The sequence below is a fragment of the Callithrix jacchus genome, chromosome 12 (assembly GCF_049354715.1).
Source record: "Callithrix jacchus isolate 240 chromosome 12, calJac240_pri, whole genome shotgun sequence".
In the NCBI taxonomy this organism is placed as follows: Eukaryota; Metazoa; Chordata; class Mammalia; order Primates; family Cebidae; genus Callithrix; species Callithrix jacchus.
The window spans coordinates 47,729,331-47,748,630 of NC_133513.1; the positions used below are offsets into that span (position 1 = coordinate 47,729,331).

Below are 19,300 nucleotides of genomic sequence, written 5' to 3' on the forward strand. Positions count from 1 at the left end.
ACACTAGGGAGGAATATTAAGAAACTTAACAGAAAAAACATATATAAATAAATTTAAAATATAAAAAGATGTTTTCATGTCACTCCTCATAAAAAGAAATTTAAAAATACATGAGTTAGCACTCTTCACTTCTAAGATTAAATACAGATAAATATAGTTTCATTAAACAAACCATCATCTCAAAGAGACTTTGAAAAACAGAAGGTTTAAGATTTTAAATTGGCGCCATTCTAGGGATGCCAATGAGAAAAACCCAAAGGTCTATAAAGGTACATATATTTCACCCTAATTTTCCACTTTAGAAATTTATTCTACATACTACTTAAAGTAGCATAATTTAAACAGCAAATAAACTAAATGCATATTCACAGATGGGCTGTTACATTGTTTTCTGAGTCCCTCAGGATTGCTGTAACAAAATATCCTAAATTGGGTAGTTTATTAATAACAGCAATCTATTTATTATAGTTCTAAAGCCTGGGAAGTCCAAAATCAAAGTGCTGGCAGGTAAAGGCCCTTGCACTTACACTGTATCTTTTTGCTGTATTCTCACATGGTGGAATAAGCCAGGCAGCTCTGGGGCCTCTTCAAAGGCATTAATCTCATTCATGGAGACTTCACTCTGATTATCTAATCTACCTCCTAATGTCATCACATTGAGAATTATACTTCAAGGTATGAATTTTTGGTGGGAATACAAACATTCAGACCACAGCAGTCATATTACGCTATATGTAATGAATGGAATGGTATCCAATTATAAAAAAAGTTAGAATATTCTAGATGAACTGAAATAAAATGATCTTGATCATTTTAGATGAAAAAGCTAGATCATTGCTAGATGAAAAAGCAAGATGTGGAACAATATGTATTATTAACTGCTACTTATAAAAAAAGAGATAAGGGATTTTTTGTTCATTTTACTTATACATTTATACAATAGTTTTATAAAGATTTACAAGGAATTAACAGCATTGATTGCCTGTTAGAGAGAAACTGGGTGAATGGGGGATAAGGGTAGAAGATTTTTTATTGTAAACCTTTTTATGCTGTTTGATACTGAACCATATGACTGTATTACTAGCCTAAAAATTAAATTCAAGTAAAATAGGATCTTAAAATAAAATAGCATATACTGTTTCTATATTGATTATCCATAATACTTAGCAAAGTCATAGGCATTGGGTGAGTACTAAATAAATTTTAAAGTGGATGTACTAAAACCACATTTAAAATGGGAGCTGGTAAAACAGGTTACCTTGAACAAGTCTCTCCTTCACTCCTTCAGTCAAAATTACTTCAGTGCCTGATGTAATGGAAGCATGTAAGGCACTTAAAAGGTCGTGGTAACCAAATCCAGCATGGTCCTTGTCCTCAACAAGCTGCTGATTAAGTCCATAATGAGGCAGACAAAAACCAAACAAACAAAAGCTAAGAAAAACATTTAAGACATAGTCTGAGGATTGTATTTGAAACTACAGTGATGGATACTTAAGGAACAATGTCATTTTACAAAAATGGTAAAATGGTAAGGCATGCTATATCTCTCAACTTAGTTCTTCTTATATCTCACAATAAGTCTTGATGATTTTCTTCATCTAGGTTTTTCTTTGCTAGTCTTACTTGCATAGCTCAAAAATGAGGATAGTAAAAGCTACTTTATCTTGTAAGAGTTAAATGGCAGAACATTTGTACATGTACCTGGCAACCTTTCTTGCATGAACCAGAATAGTTTGATAATAAATGTTACTTGTAGCTGAACAGGCTTACACTATAGGAATCTTTATCTGATTTATAAATTCCTCATTGCTTACTCTTAATCAAGGAACACCATTTACAGATTATCCACAAAACACTCCTATTGGGTCTGGAATGTGTTCCCGGACAACTAAAGTGGGTTATGCCCAATATTTAAAAACGTCCTGCAGGTAAAATCACAGAGCTTTTCTGTGAAGACAAGAAATCAGGAAACACTGAAAATTTGATAACCTCCTCATGGTTTAAAACACAGTGGGAATCAAATGTTTATCTGCCAGATCAATTCCACCTTAATTCTCAAATAAAACTTCCCTGAAGGGGTTGAAGTTTTCAAGATTCCAAAGGAAATGGAGCCATGGAGACACCAACCAATATAATTGAACAGTGACAACCTATTCGTAAAGAAAGACTAAAAAAAGTTGGGGGAGCCAGAAATTCAGAAAATCCAGTGCTGGTTCTCAAAAATTTATCCACATATCAAACAAATCGTCAAAAAATTAATTTTAATTGTTTGCAGTTTTGTCAAGCGCCTATCATGTATAAGAATTAGGTTATGCGGTGGCTCACGCCTGTAATCCCAGCACTTTGGGAGGCCGAGGCGGGTGGATCACAAGGTCGAGAAATCGAGACCAACCTGGTCAACATGGTGAAACCCCGTCTCTACTAAAAATACAAAAAATTAGCTGGGCATGGTGGCGTGTGCCTGTAATCCCAGCTACTCAGGAGGCTGAGGCAGGAGAATCGCCTGAACCCAGGAGGCGGAGGTTGCGGTGAGCCGAGATCGCGCCATTGCACTCCAGCCTGGGTAACAAAAGCGAAACTCCGTCTCAAAAAAAAAAAAAAAAAAAAGAATTAGGTTATGTACCTTGGACTGCTTTGCGTAATGCAATCATTTTACACCAAACTGTACTAATTATGCATCCATCTTTTTACCTATTTCAAGTTACATTTTTAATTAAACCACTAGTCACAATGCTCAATGAAGATACTCATTTTAATAAATGGTAGAGAATGTTTTCCTCTGGACCACTCATGAAAAAATAAAGTAAAATAAATATCAAAAGTTCCCTATTGCAAGAAAATTTGGTTGGCCCATATCAAAAAGCACTTTGAAGGATAAAGTATAGACTCAGAAGATTTGATTTCAAATGCTTACAAATTGATTATTTTGGTAGGTTAATTAATCCAAATGTCTGTTGCCTCCACCATAAAATTACTATAACTCAGGAATAATAAATAAGGAAGTGTATACAGGGGCCTGGCACAAAATTTGGCATAGTTAAGTTCTCATTCTGTGAAATCCTCTATTGAAACTTGAAATATGTGTCCACGAGGACCTAAGGAGATGTTTCTCTTAAGAGAAAATTCGGCCGGGCACGGTGGCTCAAGCCTGTAATCCCAGCACTTTGGGAGGCCGAGGCGGGTGGATCACGAGGTCAAGAGATCAAGACCATCCTGGTCAACATGGTGAAACCCCGTGTCTACTAAAAATACAAAAAATTAGCTGGGCACGATGGCGCGTGCCTGTAATCCCAGCTACTGAGGAGGCTGAGGCAGGAGAATTGCCTGAACCCAGGAGGCGGAGGTTGCGGTGAGCCAAGATCGCGCCATTGCACTCCAGCCTGGGTAACAAGCGAGAAACTCCGTCTCAAATAAATAAATAAATAAGAGAAATTTAGAACCCTGTGTCTCTGATTACTGTCAACAATGTAGTCAGTTTCTCTGCTTCTCTGTCTGCTCACGTTCTTAATCCACATTATAAAATACTATTTATAATTCATAATATAGTTTTAATTTATTAAAACTATATTAAAAACTGAAATACTGGTAGTACCAAATTAGAAATAAAGATGGCAATAGCTCAAACCATTCCATTTCACGTCAGTCACACACTGGTGAAATTGCTCTATCATATTCTGTTAAAATAGCTCTCTCAGGAAAAGGATGGTGGGTGTGTGGCTTGGTACAGCACTGTGTTGGTCATCTCCTAGCATCTGTATCATGTAAAACACCATCAAAAGAAAGAGGTAATTCTGCCATTTATCTTCAAAATTAGCTCTTGGTCATATAATATAAATAAATATATTCATTTAGGAAAGTCTATTTAACAGAGTTGAAAATGATTATGGTTTGTTTTTTTTTTTTCTAAATTTTGCAGAAAGTGGTTATGTCTAGCTAGTGATACATGTAATGTTATTAGATGTGATTGAAATTTATCCAAAGTGGACTATGAGAAAGAAGCACAAGAAGCTATGGGTGGAAGAATGAAAGTAATCTCTAATGTGCTGGACCCTTTTTATTGAGGGATGATTGCGTTTTGTAGTCATTGTTTCTTTACTTTCAATCTTCAAGTATTCTTAGCCACACTTTCCTTTTTTTTTTTTTTTTAAATGCTTCCTTCTACTTACTCAAAAGTGAATCCTCTGGGAACTTCTAGTTAAAAAGTCCATTGGCATACTCACAAAAGACTGTTCCCTCATATGCTCTCCATGGAAAAAGAAATAAATTATGAATATAGGATGTGGAGGGGGAGCTACATCAATAGATAAGTCTCGGAAGGAGGCACCATCCTCATATATAAGTGACAAGGCAAATATAATGAAGGTAGAAATACACTACAAAAATTTGTATATAAAATTAAACTGTACTCGTATATAAAATTAAACCGTATGGAGAGTTGAGCAGAATCAGGCTCCAAACACCTTATGGGAATGATAAGAACCCTATTAAGATTGCTCAAATGGAAAGGATGAGAGCAAAGGGAGGCGGCGGGGGCGGCAGAGAGGGTGAAACTTAGGCACCTGTCCTGGACTTTACACCTCCTTGAGCCGGTAGCCATGGCCACGAGATGACTACCTTACACCAACTTTAGCTGTAGGTGCCCTATAAGTAGAGACCAAAAACACTGCTAGGACTGGTCTCTCTGGGGAATCACGGTATGAGCAGAGTGGAGCTCTCCAAACAGCAAATTCCTGCTTACCAGATGAACACAGAACATTACCTCAGAGCACGTCTGAGCAAGGTGGCTTTGAGCAAAGCCTTCCCTACTCTGCTTGAAACTAAAGTTGCAACTGTCAAGATAAAACTAAATAAAACCCTCCTCTCTCCAAGCCCACAAGTTTTACACGTGAACCCATACTACAATTTGTTAGAAGACACCACAAATCGTAATACAGAAGAACAGCACGAAGAGTCACATAAAAAATAATGACGCTCAAAGGAAGAGAAGCAATGTGAGGAATCATAATTAGAACACTATGGGAAAGCGATTTTCTCAATGTTAGTAATGCTTCTTCATGTTCTATTTTTTAAGCTGTATACCAAGTGGGTTTAAAATTTCAGCACTTCCATTTATGAAGTGTGTATCCTTGGGCAAATTATTTTATTTATTTTATTTTCTATTTATTTAATTTATTTTTCTCAGTTTCCATACATTATAGTGGGAATTCATTTAGACTACCTTACAAAACTGTGTGAGGATTATTTGTAAAATGCTTAGATCAGTGCCTGGCAGTAATCATCAAGAAAGCATTTGTTGTTATTGTCATTCTTTTAATATTTATTAAATGTAAAATAGTAATCAAAAAGAAATAATATAATAAATATAATACAATTGTGTTGCAGAAAATTGCGAGAATACACAAAAGATATTGAAAAAATTGTTCAGTCCTACAATATTTTGCAATGCATTGCCTTCAAGTTTTTTTTAAGCCGATATAGTTAAGTATATACATGCTTATGTTACAAATTTGGGTGAGTGTATAGTTTTGCCTTATACTTTTTATTCCAGTGTAATTATTCATAGCTCTGCTTTTCACTCTCCAAGTATCCTAGTTTAGATGATAAGTTATGTGGACACCGTAGTCAAACCATACTTACTGCTTTGAATCCTACAATGTATTTAGTATCATATAGCGGTTGTTTTTCAAAGCATAAGATATTTTTCCAAAATACATACGCAATCAAATTCAAATCAACATAGGGTTGAAGCATATTTAACCAATTATATATTTTTAACTGAGGGAATAATATAACCAATGTAAAATACAATTCTCTTAAAATTAAATATTCTCATACTGTTTCCTCTCTCTGCAGAGTAGAAAGTCCATAAACAGCACCAAATATGTGTAATTAGAGATTATATAATTAATTTATCTTTGTGAAACATCAAGAAATGTCAGATTATTCAATAAATTCTGTTGGAAAAATTAATGTATTTTTAAACAAATTACTCTTAATGTAAAACTACATAATAACATATATTTCAGAAGAAATATAATAAAATTGAATAGCTTAATTACAATTAATTCATTTTATTCTTAGGCTAAGGATAGCATTAGCCCTTATGAACTATTCTTCTAAAATAACTAAATAGATTTGACTCTATAAATGCAAAACTTTTGTATTGTTTAAAAAATATTATAAATAATAAAGAGCAATCTGGAAAAATTATATCATAGTGAATAATTTATTATCAAAATAGGAAAGTCTTTTAAATAAAACTGAAAGATTACAGTATTTCAAAGTGAGTAAAGGAAAATAATTAAAAATTCATAAAGGTAGAAATGAAACTAACCAACATACAAATGAAAAAAAGCATTCAATATTGCTGGTAATCAAGGTGCAATATAAAATATTAGTGGTATAAATTTTGCCTGCACAACTAGGAATTAAAACAATACTATTCAATGTTGGTAAAGAAATAAGTAAAATGAATTTTACTTTTCACTCATGGAACTGTAAATTGATATAATCTTTCTGGAGGAAAAGTTATCAAAATATATGAAAAGCTAGGAATTTATCCCCAAGAAATCATTGTGGTATCAAGATACAAGGACCTATTGCATAACACTTGTCAATCACTGTAATCAGGCAAAATTGGAAACTCACTTAATGGCTTCATAGATGACTGGTAAAATAATTTTTTTTTTTTTTTGAGACAGAGTTTTCACTCGTTACCCAGGGTGCAATGGCGTGATCTCGGCTCACCGCAACCTCCGCCTTCTGGGTTCAGGCAATTCTCCTGCCTCAGCCTCCTCAGTAGCTGGGATTACAGGCACACGCCACCATGCCCAGCTAATTTTTTGTATTTTTAGTAGAGACGGGGTTTCACCATATTTACCAGGAAGGTCTCGATCTCTTGACCTCGTGATCCACCCGCCTCGGCCTCCCAAAGTGCTGGGATTACAGGCTTGAGCCACCGTGCCCGGCCTGGTAAAATAATTTTTAAGTACTTATAATAGTATAACCTTTAAAATAAGAGTTTAAAAGAATATAAAATTATGAAAATGCTATGGGAAAAAGCTCACAACATATTGAGCACGAAGTAGAAGTGACAAAATATGGATAGTATAATCCTGGTTGGTGGTGTTCTTTTTTTTTTTTTAATTGAGACAGGATCTCACTACATCACCCAGGCTGGAATGCAGTGGCACAATCAACTCACTGCAGCCTTGAACTCCTGAGCTTAAGCAATCCTCCAGTTTCAGCCTCCCAAGTAGCTGGGACTACAGATGCACACAGCCATGGCTAGCTAACTTTTTTGGTGGGGGGGGGTGGGCGGAAACAAGGTCTCCCTATGTTGCCCAGGCTGACATCCAACTCGTGGGCTCAAGTAATACTCACACCTTGACTTCCCAAAGTGCTCAGATGACAAGCGTGAGCACCCAGCCAATCCTAATTTTGTAAGGCAAATGAGTATATTGTGTAATAATATATGAATATTTAATTTCTTGTATCTCAGATTTGATTAAGGTGTCAATATAATGAATAATAGATAATGAAGTGTGAGACAAATCACTGCATGTGGAATTTATAAAGGAAATAATTAGATAATCTAGAACCATTCCATAACACTTGACCTCCCTCTCTGACTTTGAAAATATAAAAAGAACAAAAGAGAGATGAGAGAGAAAAAGTGTCATCTTTGATCCTGACAGTCTGTTGACAGAGGCTTCTGAATGAACAGCTCTCCCAGGACACATTGAGACAATGCAGTGAACACGTCCTGTGGACTAGCTGTGCACCACAGAGTAGAACTGAGAACCAGTTAGAAGCTGTCTTCAGACCTGCCCAACAGTTCCCTGGGAGGGCAGAAGAATAATCCATCTTCCCGGGTAGAGTGGGTAGAGTGGACCCCCAGTGAGCCAGGGCCAACAGGGAAAATTGCAGTTAGCAAGCTGGGCAGACAGACCCACAACACTGGAGTTGGGAGAGGCAAGGGCACCTGTGCTTCCCTCTGGCCCTATGAAGCCTGGTTTTCAATGTAATGGTTAAAAGCAAATACAGGTCTGGCACTATGGCTCAAGGCTGTAATCCCAGCACTTTGGGAGGCTGAGAGGGGAGGATCTCCAGAGGCCAGGAGTTCAAGATCAGCCTGGGAAACATAGCAATACCCTGTCTTTATAAACTCTTTTTTTTAAGTAGCCAAGTGTGGTGGCAGGCACTTGTAGTCCCAGCTATTTGAGAGGCCGAGGCAAGAGAATCACTTGAGCTCAGAAAGTTGAGGCTGCAGTGAGCCAAGATCATGCCATTGCACTCCAGTCTGGGTGACAAGCAAGACCCCATGGAGGGGCTAGATGACTCCAAGAGTTTAAGCTCTATACACTGTAGGCCAGAGCTTGAGCCTGCAGACTCAAGCCTGCTGTCACAGCCAGGAAGATGCTAAGTACTGGATTCCGACAGGGAGAGAAAGACATAGGGAAGTGTAGAAATGGCTGCCTCCAGCTGTGTGTGAGGAGGCGCGCCCTTACTTCCAATGGGTATCTTCTCTACCTGACCCAATTCTTTGATTCTGTTCTGAGTCTATTCTCTGAAGCAGCCCCCATGCTTCCATCGGACAGTGATTATGTCAGGATCCTGAAGAGAACTCAGCTTGGCACGTGCTCATGAGAGCAGAGATGGGGAAAATCCTTGGCTGGCTCATAGTTCTGACCAACACATAGTTAAGCTCCATCTAACTCTGCTTCAAGGCTGGGGATGGTAACTGCACTGGGTGGGAATGGGTAGTAAGGAAGGAAAACCAGGGCAGGAGTCTACAAGTCAGCTGCTGGGAAGCTTACTGCTGCCATCCATGGGTGCACTGGCAGCATAGGAGGCAGGGGGCAGAAATATGTCCTTCAAAAATGCAAATTAGCTGATGCTGGCTCCTCCACAGAAGGTCACATCCTTTTGACTCTGACCAAAGTCTGAGTCACTCACTACATTCCTTCCGAACCCCTGCTTGCTATTCAGCCTCTTGATGTGAAAGCAACTTGAGGTACATTGAATCCATAGGAGGGTTTGATCAATCTGACAGATTGGTCCATTAGATATTTTTATAAAAACTGTCATTGAAGCACTTTATAAGAGTGATCCTCATATGTAAATGTGTTCCTGAATGGAGTTAGCTCTAGGTTCTTGGAATTGAAAAGAAAGCAGAGGGGATGAGTTTTTGAAATAGTCATTTAAGCCCTTAAGGCTCTCACAGTGACATCTTTGCATCATTTTCCTAAATATAGGTCCTTTAAGATTTTATTATATTTTTTAAATTTATTGTAAAAGGTACACGTTTCTGACCAACTTTGCATTGCCTGAGAGAGAAGAAAAGATCAGGGGATTCTCACCCCCTGTTAATGGGGATTTCACTCAGCAAAAGTATGCACTGGACAGACAGGGAGAGAGAGAGAAAGGAACGAAGAAGGAATGGAGAGAAGAGAGGAGACAGAAGAAGAAAAATGGAGGGGAGAGTACTGAATGGAAGTTTACTTCCCGAGCCTAGAATCATTGTGAAGATATCATGAGCAGCAAATTAAACAATCCTTCAGCAAGAGTTTTGACAAGGAAATTTCATTAGGGATTTAAATCTCTATGGAAGCTCAAGTTGCTGCATTAAGATATGAAAATTGTGCAAATATTGTTCCTTAGAATAATGTTTGCCGCAGGTCATTGAGTTTCAGTCAATGGAATTTAGAGTGATAAATGTCCTGTTGAAAATAACTAGAGAAGGGAGGCTTCTAGGGGAGGGAAGAAAGCACCCTGCAGTTGGGAGCTCAGGTCCTAGAGTCATTTGGAATGGAAGTTAAACTCTAGCATTAACTAGCTGTATGACCTTGAGCGAGCTTACTTAGCATCCCTGAGGTCTAATTTCCTCATCTATAAAATGTGGGCAATTGTCAGCACTCTCCTTACTAAACTGTGACTGGGAGGGTTTACTAAAATAATCCATGTAAAGCTTTTGGCACAGTGCCTGGCACATGTATCATTTAAACACATATTAGTAATGATTACAGTGATGAATAAGGGAAGTGGGCTGACGTTATCTGGGATTAACTCTGTCGATCTATATGATAACAATAATGCTTATAGGTATTATTGTTACCATTGCTCAGGTGAAATCATCCACTTAGATATCATAGATCATCCTTGCAAGAGTCGAGGATGGGTCCACCATAATGACTGTTCTCTCCTCATAGAGAAAAATGATCCCATAGTTACATTCACTATCCCTGAAAACCTATTTCAACTTCTATTAAATTGCTATTAAAATTACAACTGTGTGAGCTGGACACCGTGGCTCATGCCTATAATCCCGGTTAACATTGCTGAGGCCTGGGAGCCAAATAAAATATACTAAAGTCAGAAAGGGGTAAATGTTAACACCAAATTTATCCCCATGTTTATATATCCACATGTTTTTCTCCCTCACTAATCTGTGGGATCCTCAGAGTCTAAATCCTGTTTGCACACCTTTGTATTAACAGAACCTGACCGATTAGGTGGCTCTTGGTGGATGCTCAGAAAATACTGATGAAATGAATTAACAATTTCCTAAAGAAATGCATGTGTGCATGAACCATTTAAGCTGTATCTCAGGGACTCATCCATGGGTTCTCAGTGCTTATTCTTTTTTTAAAAAATGCAAGGAATTCTGGCATTTTGACTCAAAAAATCATATACCATTTTACAGAAAACTGGAGAAATAGGAAAACAATTTCATAAAATTCCATATCCTTTCAACATTTTAGTATATTTCTTTTCTACATTTGGGCCAAAGTATGTTCCTTTTGCAATTTTATATAAAAATAATATTCTATCTTGCAATTTCACTTAATAGAAACACATCAGAGAGCTATACTTTTCTTTTCTTTACTTTTTTGTTTTCTTTTTTTTTATTTAGATAGAGTCTTGCTCTGTCACCCAGGCTGGAGTACAGTGTCTTGACCTCAGCTCACTGCAACCTTGCCTCCTGGGTTTAAGCAATTCTCTTCCCTCAGCTTCCTGAGGTAGCTGAGACTGCAGGCACCTACCACCACACCCAGCTAATTTTTGTATTTTTAGTAGATATGGGGTTTCACCATGTTGGCCAGGCTGGTCTCTAACCCTCCTGACCTAAAGAATCTTTGCCTCTCAAAGTGCTGGGATTATAGACATGAGCCACCTTGCCTGGCTCACACAGCTATAATTTTAATAGTTATTTAATAGAAATAGAAATAGGTTTTCAGAGACAGTGACTGTAACCATGGGATCGTTTTGTTCTATGAGGAGAGAACGTCATTATGGTGGACGATCCTCCACTTTTGGAATGATGAACTATGATATCTAAATGGATGCTAAAATTTGATTAGATTGTTTAAAGAGTTTTTACCCTTTGTACCATATGCAAGGCCTTGCCCTTTGGAGCCTTTACTCAATAGCTATTCCACAGCCATATATGAAAAGAAAGCAAAGAAGGAAATAAGAGAAGGAGGGAGGGAGGGAGGAAGGAAAAGAGGAAGGAAAGGAGGAAGGAGGGAAGGAAGAGAGGAAGAAAGAAAAGACAGAAGGGAGGGAAGGAGAGAGGGAGGGAGGGAGGGAAGAAGTATTAAAGGAGACAAAATAAAGATAAATAGGAAAAGAGAAGGGATAAAAAAGAAAAGAGAAAAAAAAAGAGGAAAACTAGATACATTAGGAAAAGTGGGAATCAAAGAGAAAGAGAAAGAAAAAGAAAGAAATCAGCAAGCCCATTATTTTATGCAAGTTTCCTAATATGCCAAATATACATCTAACACCATAACCATGAATACCCTTTCAGATGACATCTTAGCAAGCGGACCAAATCACTTCATAAATAAGATACCAAAACTCCAGCAACAAACATCCTTTCTGGGCAATTCCTAGAGAACCGTGCCTCACCTTTCAGGAAATAGAGATATCCCTGTGGCAGCCTTCACTTTTCTCAAGGAAAGCTAAATTTGCAAAGAAAGAGTAATTGCTGTATGGTGGATTGCTTTGTCAAGATAAAATAGAATTAAATTAAATGAAACAAAACCTTTTTCTTTCAAATAACTTTGCATTTACTTAAGCAAATGTAGCTAAAAATTCAGGGGGGAAATGAAAATATGCATTTTGAAAAGATATTGGACGATGGCAAGACATGTTCATTATGTCGCAAAATGAACACAGACCTCTGTCTGTAGTCAGTACAAAATATTTTGCTGAAATCTGTGTTATGTATATTCAGTATGTATAATATTCAGAAAACCATAACTTTGCCTTTACAATTGCAAAATGCCTATCATTATCCTCACTAAACTAAATTGCTGATTCAATAAAAATGCCCTTTTTTGAGTAATGATTCAATTCTAGCAGCTATTGAAAGAGCAGAGGATTCTTTAAAGATAAAATTTCACATTTGACTAGAATTGGGTGTTTTAGTATAAAAGGTTACTTTTACTCATATATAAACAGAAAATAATGACTAGCCATATTTTTTAGTCTTCTTTCATGAATGGAGAAAAAAATAACTTGTCCTTAGGACAGTAATTACTGATCTGCAAACAGTGTTGCCAAAATGGAGTTTTCAAAGTTTCTTTATTAAGGAAACTTTAATAAATAAATAAGGAAAATAGAGTTTTTAAAGCTTCTTTGAAAACTTCTTACATGATTTTATACACGTTTTCTTTCTTTAGTAAGGTATGGTTTAAATCACTAACCAAAGCATAAGAAGCAGTATAACACTGTAGTTTCCGTAACATTATTTCAGCTCTTTTATCTTTCTAGATCCCTGTTTTTGAAATGAGGTGCTGGGTGGCTGCGCAGAGGGAGAGCTAAGGAGGCCCCAGTTGTTGGGAGATACCATCAGGGGTTCAAGGTGGAATTGGTAGGTCAGGCCTCACTGTCAGAGAAGACCTAGACTGAGCCAGCTCTGAGCATGCTTTAACACCAACATCTGCCATCAGTTTCTGCCCTCGGCAGCTTTCAGAGACACAAGACTGAAATATAGCTTTCAGCTGAGTTAACAGCCATCGCATAGAATAAGAGCTGCCTACATATTGCATTAGAGAGAAGAAAAATGCTTGACCTACTTGGATCCGATAAGATGGAATCAGTTTTCGGCAGAAATTGATCACAACGGACTCCTTGGTAGCCTTCTTTGCACCTGAGAAAAGGGGATAAATGACAAACATACGCATGTGGTTGTGAAAGATTTCAGATTCTAACAAGTTAAATAGCCATCAATGACATAAATGTGAGAACAATACATTCATGCTTTTGTATTGTTTGACTCAGTCTGTTTCTGACATCAACAGGCAGATTCTCTATTCTATTTCTGTGCCAAAAAAAAAAAGAGAAAGCCAACAATGTAGCTCTGCTTTTACAGTTTGATATGCAATATCTGAGGAGCAAACTGAACTGCATTTTAAGATACCTCACAGCAATCTAAATAATGGTTCTTAAAATTGTAATTCTGGATACAGGTGTATTTTTCTTTATGGAACACACTGGTCTCTGAAAGGCATTTAGAAACATCATATTGCAAGTGCCATTATCCTAATAAAAGACACTTTGAAATATAATTGATCAATTAAAGATTTTGGCTACTACTAATTTTGTTTCCATGTGTTTTATTAGCTTGCTCATTGCTCGTCCTATTTTTCTTTTTTTAACCTCTTAGCTGTTCTTCCAAGTCAGTGTCACCTAACCACTTTGCCAGAAATAACAGCATTTTATCTGGTAAGGTCTGAAAGGCATCTCTAAACTCAGAATTTTTTCTCTCCCTATTTTTCTCCTTTTTGCAGTAAACATGTGCAAAGTGCCTACTTTCTGCCAGGCATTGTACAAGGCAACTGTCCTGAGGCGGGCACAATTTAGAGGCAAGGAATTTGCCTGGAAGTGCCGGCAATGAGGCATGCCCACTCAGCCCTGCCAGGCTTCTGTCAAGTCTTCACACAGCTCGCTCAGTCAGGGCTGCTTGGCCGCCTCAGACAGAAGTGGCTCATCAGCCAGCAGTTCCAGGAACAAATACAGCGTGGCCCCAAAAGCCTGGCTCTGAACAGTCTTGTTAAATGGGGAGGTGGCATTTACTGGCCTGCTTGAAGCTTAATCTGCCATGCTCAAGTTCAGCGGGGAAGCATCCATTGCTGCTTATAGCATGAATCTGTCCTACTTACAGAGGAGGAAATAGTGCTGCTGGCATAAAAAAAAAAATCAGATTAAAAAAAAAACAATTCTCTGCTTGTTAGAAATCTATGAAATCGACAAAAGAATTTGAAGAGACCGTTCTGTCAAGAGACAGGAGCCGTGAGTTCTTTCCTTAGAATATGCTTTGTTTTCTGAGTGCAATAAGCTATTAAATAAGGTCTATTGCAATGGGAGAAGCAACATTGAAATGCATCGAGGTAATTTTTCTACCTTTCATTGTGAGCCAAATTGGAATTCAGGTAATCGGGCAGGCTCTCTTCAACACCTTTTTAAGCCTGGCACTCTGGAGTGGATTTGGCGATTTTCCTTGTAGAATGAGAACAAAGACCTCCAATATATGGATATTCCAGATACCCAACAGGTTATTGAAAGAATTTTTTAAAAGCATACACATTTTTATAACCTTTTAAAAATTCACTTATTTCACTTGAAATAAAGCAGGCATATCACTGAAACAGTCAGAATATACTTTGTGTACTTTGTACTGAGGCATATCGGCTCCCAGTTTCAAGCAAAATTTCCACTAAAGTAAAATTTCCACTGAAAATCACAGATACATCACCTTGATAAGTTCACACTCATCCAAATGTGAAGATGGAATGTTGCTAGCAGGTAATGCCAATGAAGTGGATTGAAGTTATAAAAACATTAAAGACAAGACACAGGGAAAAAAAGTTTTAAATGCACTTCTAGTGCATAGACGGAAGTTGGCAGACCTTCTGATAGTGAGGCAAGCATATCTTTTGAGAAGTATTATTGCACTGATTGTTTTTGTTTTGGTTATTTTGGGGAGAGCTGAGTGTGTATTTATTTATTTTTTCTTTTTGAAAGATACAAGTAAAGAATAAGAGAAATTCATAGAATAGAAATGCCTTTCTGTTCATCTTAATACATGACAGAGTTAATAACATTAAGAAGTACATGTACAATCTTTAATTGGGAATATATGTTAAAAAATACACATCTTGCCTTAACCAGGCTAATATTCTATTATCTTTCATTTAAAAAATTTTTTACTTTAAGGTCTGGGTTACATGTGCAGAACATGCAGGTTTGTTACATAGGTATACTTGTGCCATGGTGGTTTGCTGTGCCCACCAACCTGATCTCCAGGTTTTAAACCCCACATGCATTAGGTATTTGTCCTAATGTTCTCCCTTCCCTTGCCCTCAACCCCTGACAGGCCCCAGTGTGTGATGATCACCTCCCTGTGTCCATGTGTTCTCACTGTTCAACTCTCACTTAGGAGTGAGAACATGTGGTGTTTGGTTTTCTGTTCCTGTGTTAGATTACTGAAATGATGGTTTCTAGCTTCATCCATGTCCTTGTAAAGGTCATGAACTCATCCTTTCTTATGGGTGAATAGTATTCCATGTTATGTATGTGACACATTGTCTTTATCCAGTCTATCATTGATGGGCATTTAGATTGGTTCCAAGTCTTTGCTATTGTAAATAGCACTGCAATAAACATACATTTGCATGTGTCTTTATAGCATATATTCTATTATCTTTTTACTCTGCATTGCTTTCAAAGCCCCACTCAATCTGTCCACTCACTGTTCTTTGTATTTCTTTATCCATTAGAAGCCTGGCATCACAGGAATTATATGAAAAATCTCAGTGTTCCCAGTTGTTTTATAAAACAGGGAGCTTGCTCAGGACAGGAAGCATAGTCAAAGTTGATAAACGTTGTGTAAAAAAACAAGAAAATCATTATCCACAGTGACATAATCACACCAGCAAACTCAGTTCAGAATAGCTAAGACATTGTAATTATAAAAAATAGCTTCCAATTCTATGTGTACATCTACTCTGAGATAAAGGAGTTGTTACATTGGAAACCAGTGAATTTTTTTTTTTTTTTTTTTTGAGACCGGGACTTACTCTGTTGTCCAGGCTGGAGTGCAGTGGCTAGCTGCAGTCTTGACCTCCTAGACTCAAGAGATCCTCCAGCCTCAGCCTCCTGAGTAGCTGAAACTACAAGTGTACATCATTATACTCAGCTAATTTTTTAAAATTTTTTTGTAGGGAGGGTTTTTCCTATGTCACCTAAGCTGGTCTCTAAAATTCCCGGTCTCAAGCAAGTCTCCTGTCTTGGCTTCCCAAAGTGTTGGGTTTACGGGTGTGAGCCACCACACTTGGTCTAGAAACTAGTAAGTTCTTGATCATGTTATTTGTTTTGTTTATTTCCACATTTAAAAGGCTGTGGGTAAGGGCATAGTTGAAGAGACCATGTGCACAACAGAGTAGAGCAGATAAAAAGGGGAAGAGATGGTAAGAAAACACAGAACAAGAGAGATGGACTGCTGGCCAATCTCTGGCAGAGGGCAGGAGTCTTTCTGAGCCCAAGTGAAGTATCAGCAAAGGTCTCTCTCCATGAGCCTCAGGGCCAAATAGAGGCTGAAGGCCTTTCCTTCCCCACAGAGAATCTTGCCTTAACTAAGTCGATATTATGTTACTTTTTTACCAGCATTGCATTCAAAGCTCCACTCACTTGTTTGTGCAGGGAGTTGTGTAGCTTCAAAGGCAGACGTCACCATTTCTACCCTTGACATCCTTGGAGCTTTGCCGTCACCCATCCCACCTGTCCAGCTGTACCCAATAACAAGCACCCACTTCTATCATTGCTTTCCTCTTCTGCATTGTACCCAAGGAAAAGCCTAGTGGCTGCTTCAGGTGAAGAGTTTTAAAAGGCAACAATTGAGCCAAGGAAAAAAGAATAGTACCAGCAAGGATGAGACAACACAAGATCTGTGATCATTGGTTGAAATTCAGTACTTGTTTTGCCTTGTGTGGTAAAGGAGATTGATCAACATATCACCTGGGCTGGATGTAGAGGACCATAAGAAAGAGACTTACAATGGTTAGGTCACTCCTGTGCTAATGTTCCTATAGAAATGGTCATCTTTTTGCCAGCTAAAAGTGATTATCCAGCTTACACTGCTAACTTCACAACATTCCCACCTCCACAATTTTCCTCTGCCAGTGTCTTTCAGCCTATTTCCTGAATAACAACTAAGTTATATGACAATGAGTGAAAATTGAACCTCCAGTTGTGATCAACAGCCTCCTAACATTTCTAGATCATTCTTCAATTTCTCCTCCTTTCTCTTGTTAGGAAAACAAAACAAGACAAATACAAAAACAAGCAACACTAACATGGTTCTACTGAAGGAAGTGTGCTGTTTTCTTGTTCTGCATGTACGGATTTTCTGGTCATTTACTCATTGATAGAAGGTGTTATTATTGCTTCACTTTCACATTCTCCATTTCTACTCTGTCTTCACTCTTAGGGACTTGATTATCTATAGAGACAGCCCAGTCAACATATGGTTACTCAGCACCTGTCTTCCTCATTAATATCATGATGATTAAGAGGGTTGATTTACATTATGGATTTCATTTAGTTGTATGGGTATACTTTAGGAAAATTATTTAGTATCGCTTCTCAGTTTCAGCCAAAAAAAAATACGAGATGGTATTAGGAAGGAGAAAAACAAGTGCAGGTAGCAGATATTATACAATTGCATTTTAGTCATTTTTATGCCTAGAGATCTCATACTCTGCATCTACAAAAATGGATTTCATATAATTTATAGAGACAGCTATATGAAGAATATAAATATGTTCAAATGTTTGCCTCAATCCCTGCATAGTGCCTGGTCTCTTTATACATGCTACAGAAGGCATACACACTTTATTCTTTGAACTTTGATTTTAGACATAAAGTTTTCACTGGCCAAAATCAATTAGCTTCACAACAGAAATGGTTGTAGACAAACTACATGGTTTGTTTCCTGACTGTAACAACTTTTATTCATGGGGAAAAAAATGGCCTTTACCTTTTGGTGTTACAGGAAAATAGACACCTGGTCAGTAATACACACGCCTGCCAATTTAACAGGGCCTATTAAAGGCTGAATTGAAAAAGGAACAAACCCTCCAGGTATTCTTCTCTTCTGCCAATTATCCTGAGCCTCATTGTCAGTCCTTGGTTGGGGAAAATGGAAAGATCATCTGGCATTTCAAGTTTACAATGGAGAGGCAAGGTGGTCTGGAGCTCTGTCGGGTTTTGAAGCCTGGCTGCTCTGCCTTTCTGTGCCTCCTTTCTATATCTGTAAAATGGAGACAACAGTAGCCACACCCTGGATTTATTATCAGGAGTAAATACAGTATCTGTGGTACATGATAAGCGTTCAATAAATGTTAGTTTTTAGTATTATTTGAGTTTGAAAGCATCATCCCCACTTTTCAACTGAAGAAACAGAGATTGAGAAAGGTTAAGTATCTTACCCCAAAACCACACAGCCAGTAAGAATTTGAACTACATAAAAACTCAACTGGGCTTGACCTAAAGTACTGGTTTTATCTGTGGTACCTTCTGGCATTCTGTACGGAAATTCAGTGAAGACTTAAATTGCCATATATCCAGCCACTCTTCCTAAGATTAGGATTTAAAAATATGGCCCAAATATTGTGAACTAAAGCCATGAATTATTTTAAAAATGAAAGACCTAAATTTGTAAATTATTGTCCAATCTAAAAATGTTCTCAACAAACCATGTCACAGATACTGATTACTGATTTAAAGGCATAGTTCCTGAGCTTTCTAATTTAAAACACACTCATCAACTATGAGTAAGAAGACTTTTCAGAAGAATTGTCACTAAAGAATGATAATGACATTTCTTTTTTTACTGACATGAAAGTTACCTTATTTGTGGTGAGAATGTCATTAGTAAAACCATTATGGAACATAGAATGGAGATTCTTCAGAAAATTTAAAATAGAACTACCATATGATCAAGCAGTCTCACTACCAGATATATAGCCAAAGGAAATAAAATCAGTATGTAGAAGAGATATTTGCAATCCTACACTTACATCAACACAATTCACAATAGCCCAGAAATAGAATCTACCTAAATGTTTATCAACAGATGAATAGATAAATAAAATATGGTATCTACATGTACACAATGGAATACTCTTCAGCTTTAGAGAAAAAAAGAAAATTCTGTCATTTGTGACAACATGAATGAGTCTGAAAGGCATTACGTTAAGTGAAGTAAGCCAGACACAGAAAGACAAATACCACG

General features: G+C 37.4%; 1 protein-coding gene across 5 annotated transcripts in view; it reads right to left on the reverse strand.

The window, feature by feature from the left end:
• Positions 1-19,300, reverse strand: part of NRG3 (neuregulin 3) — a 1,123,251-nt gene that overhangs the window by 255,005 nt on the left and 848,946 nt on the right. For all 5 annotated transcript variants that reach the window (XM_078345440.1, XM_009009628.5, XM_035266157.3 and 2 more), the window contains exon 3: positions 13,083-13,156. In XM_078345440.1, coding sequence (XP_078201566.1) covers positions 13,083-13,156 — 74 coding nt within the window. The remainder of the gene's footprint in view (positions 1-13,082; positions 13,157-19,300) is intronic.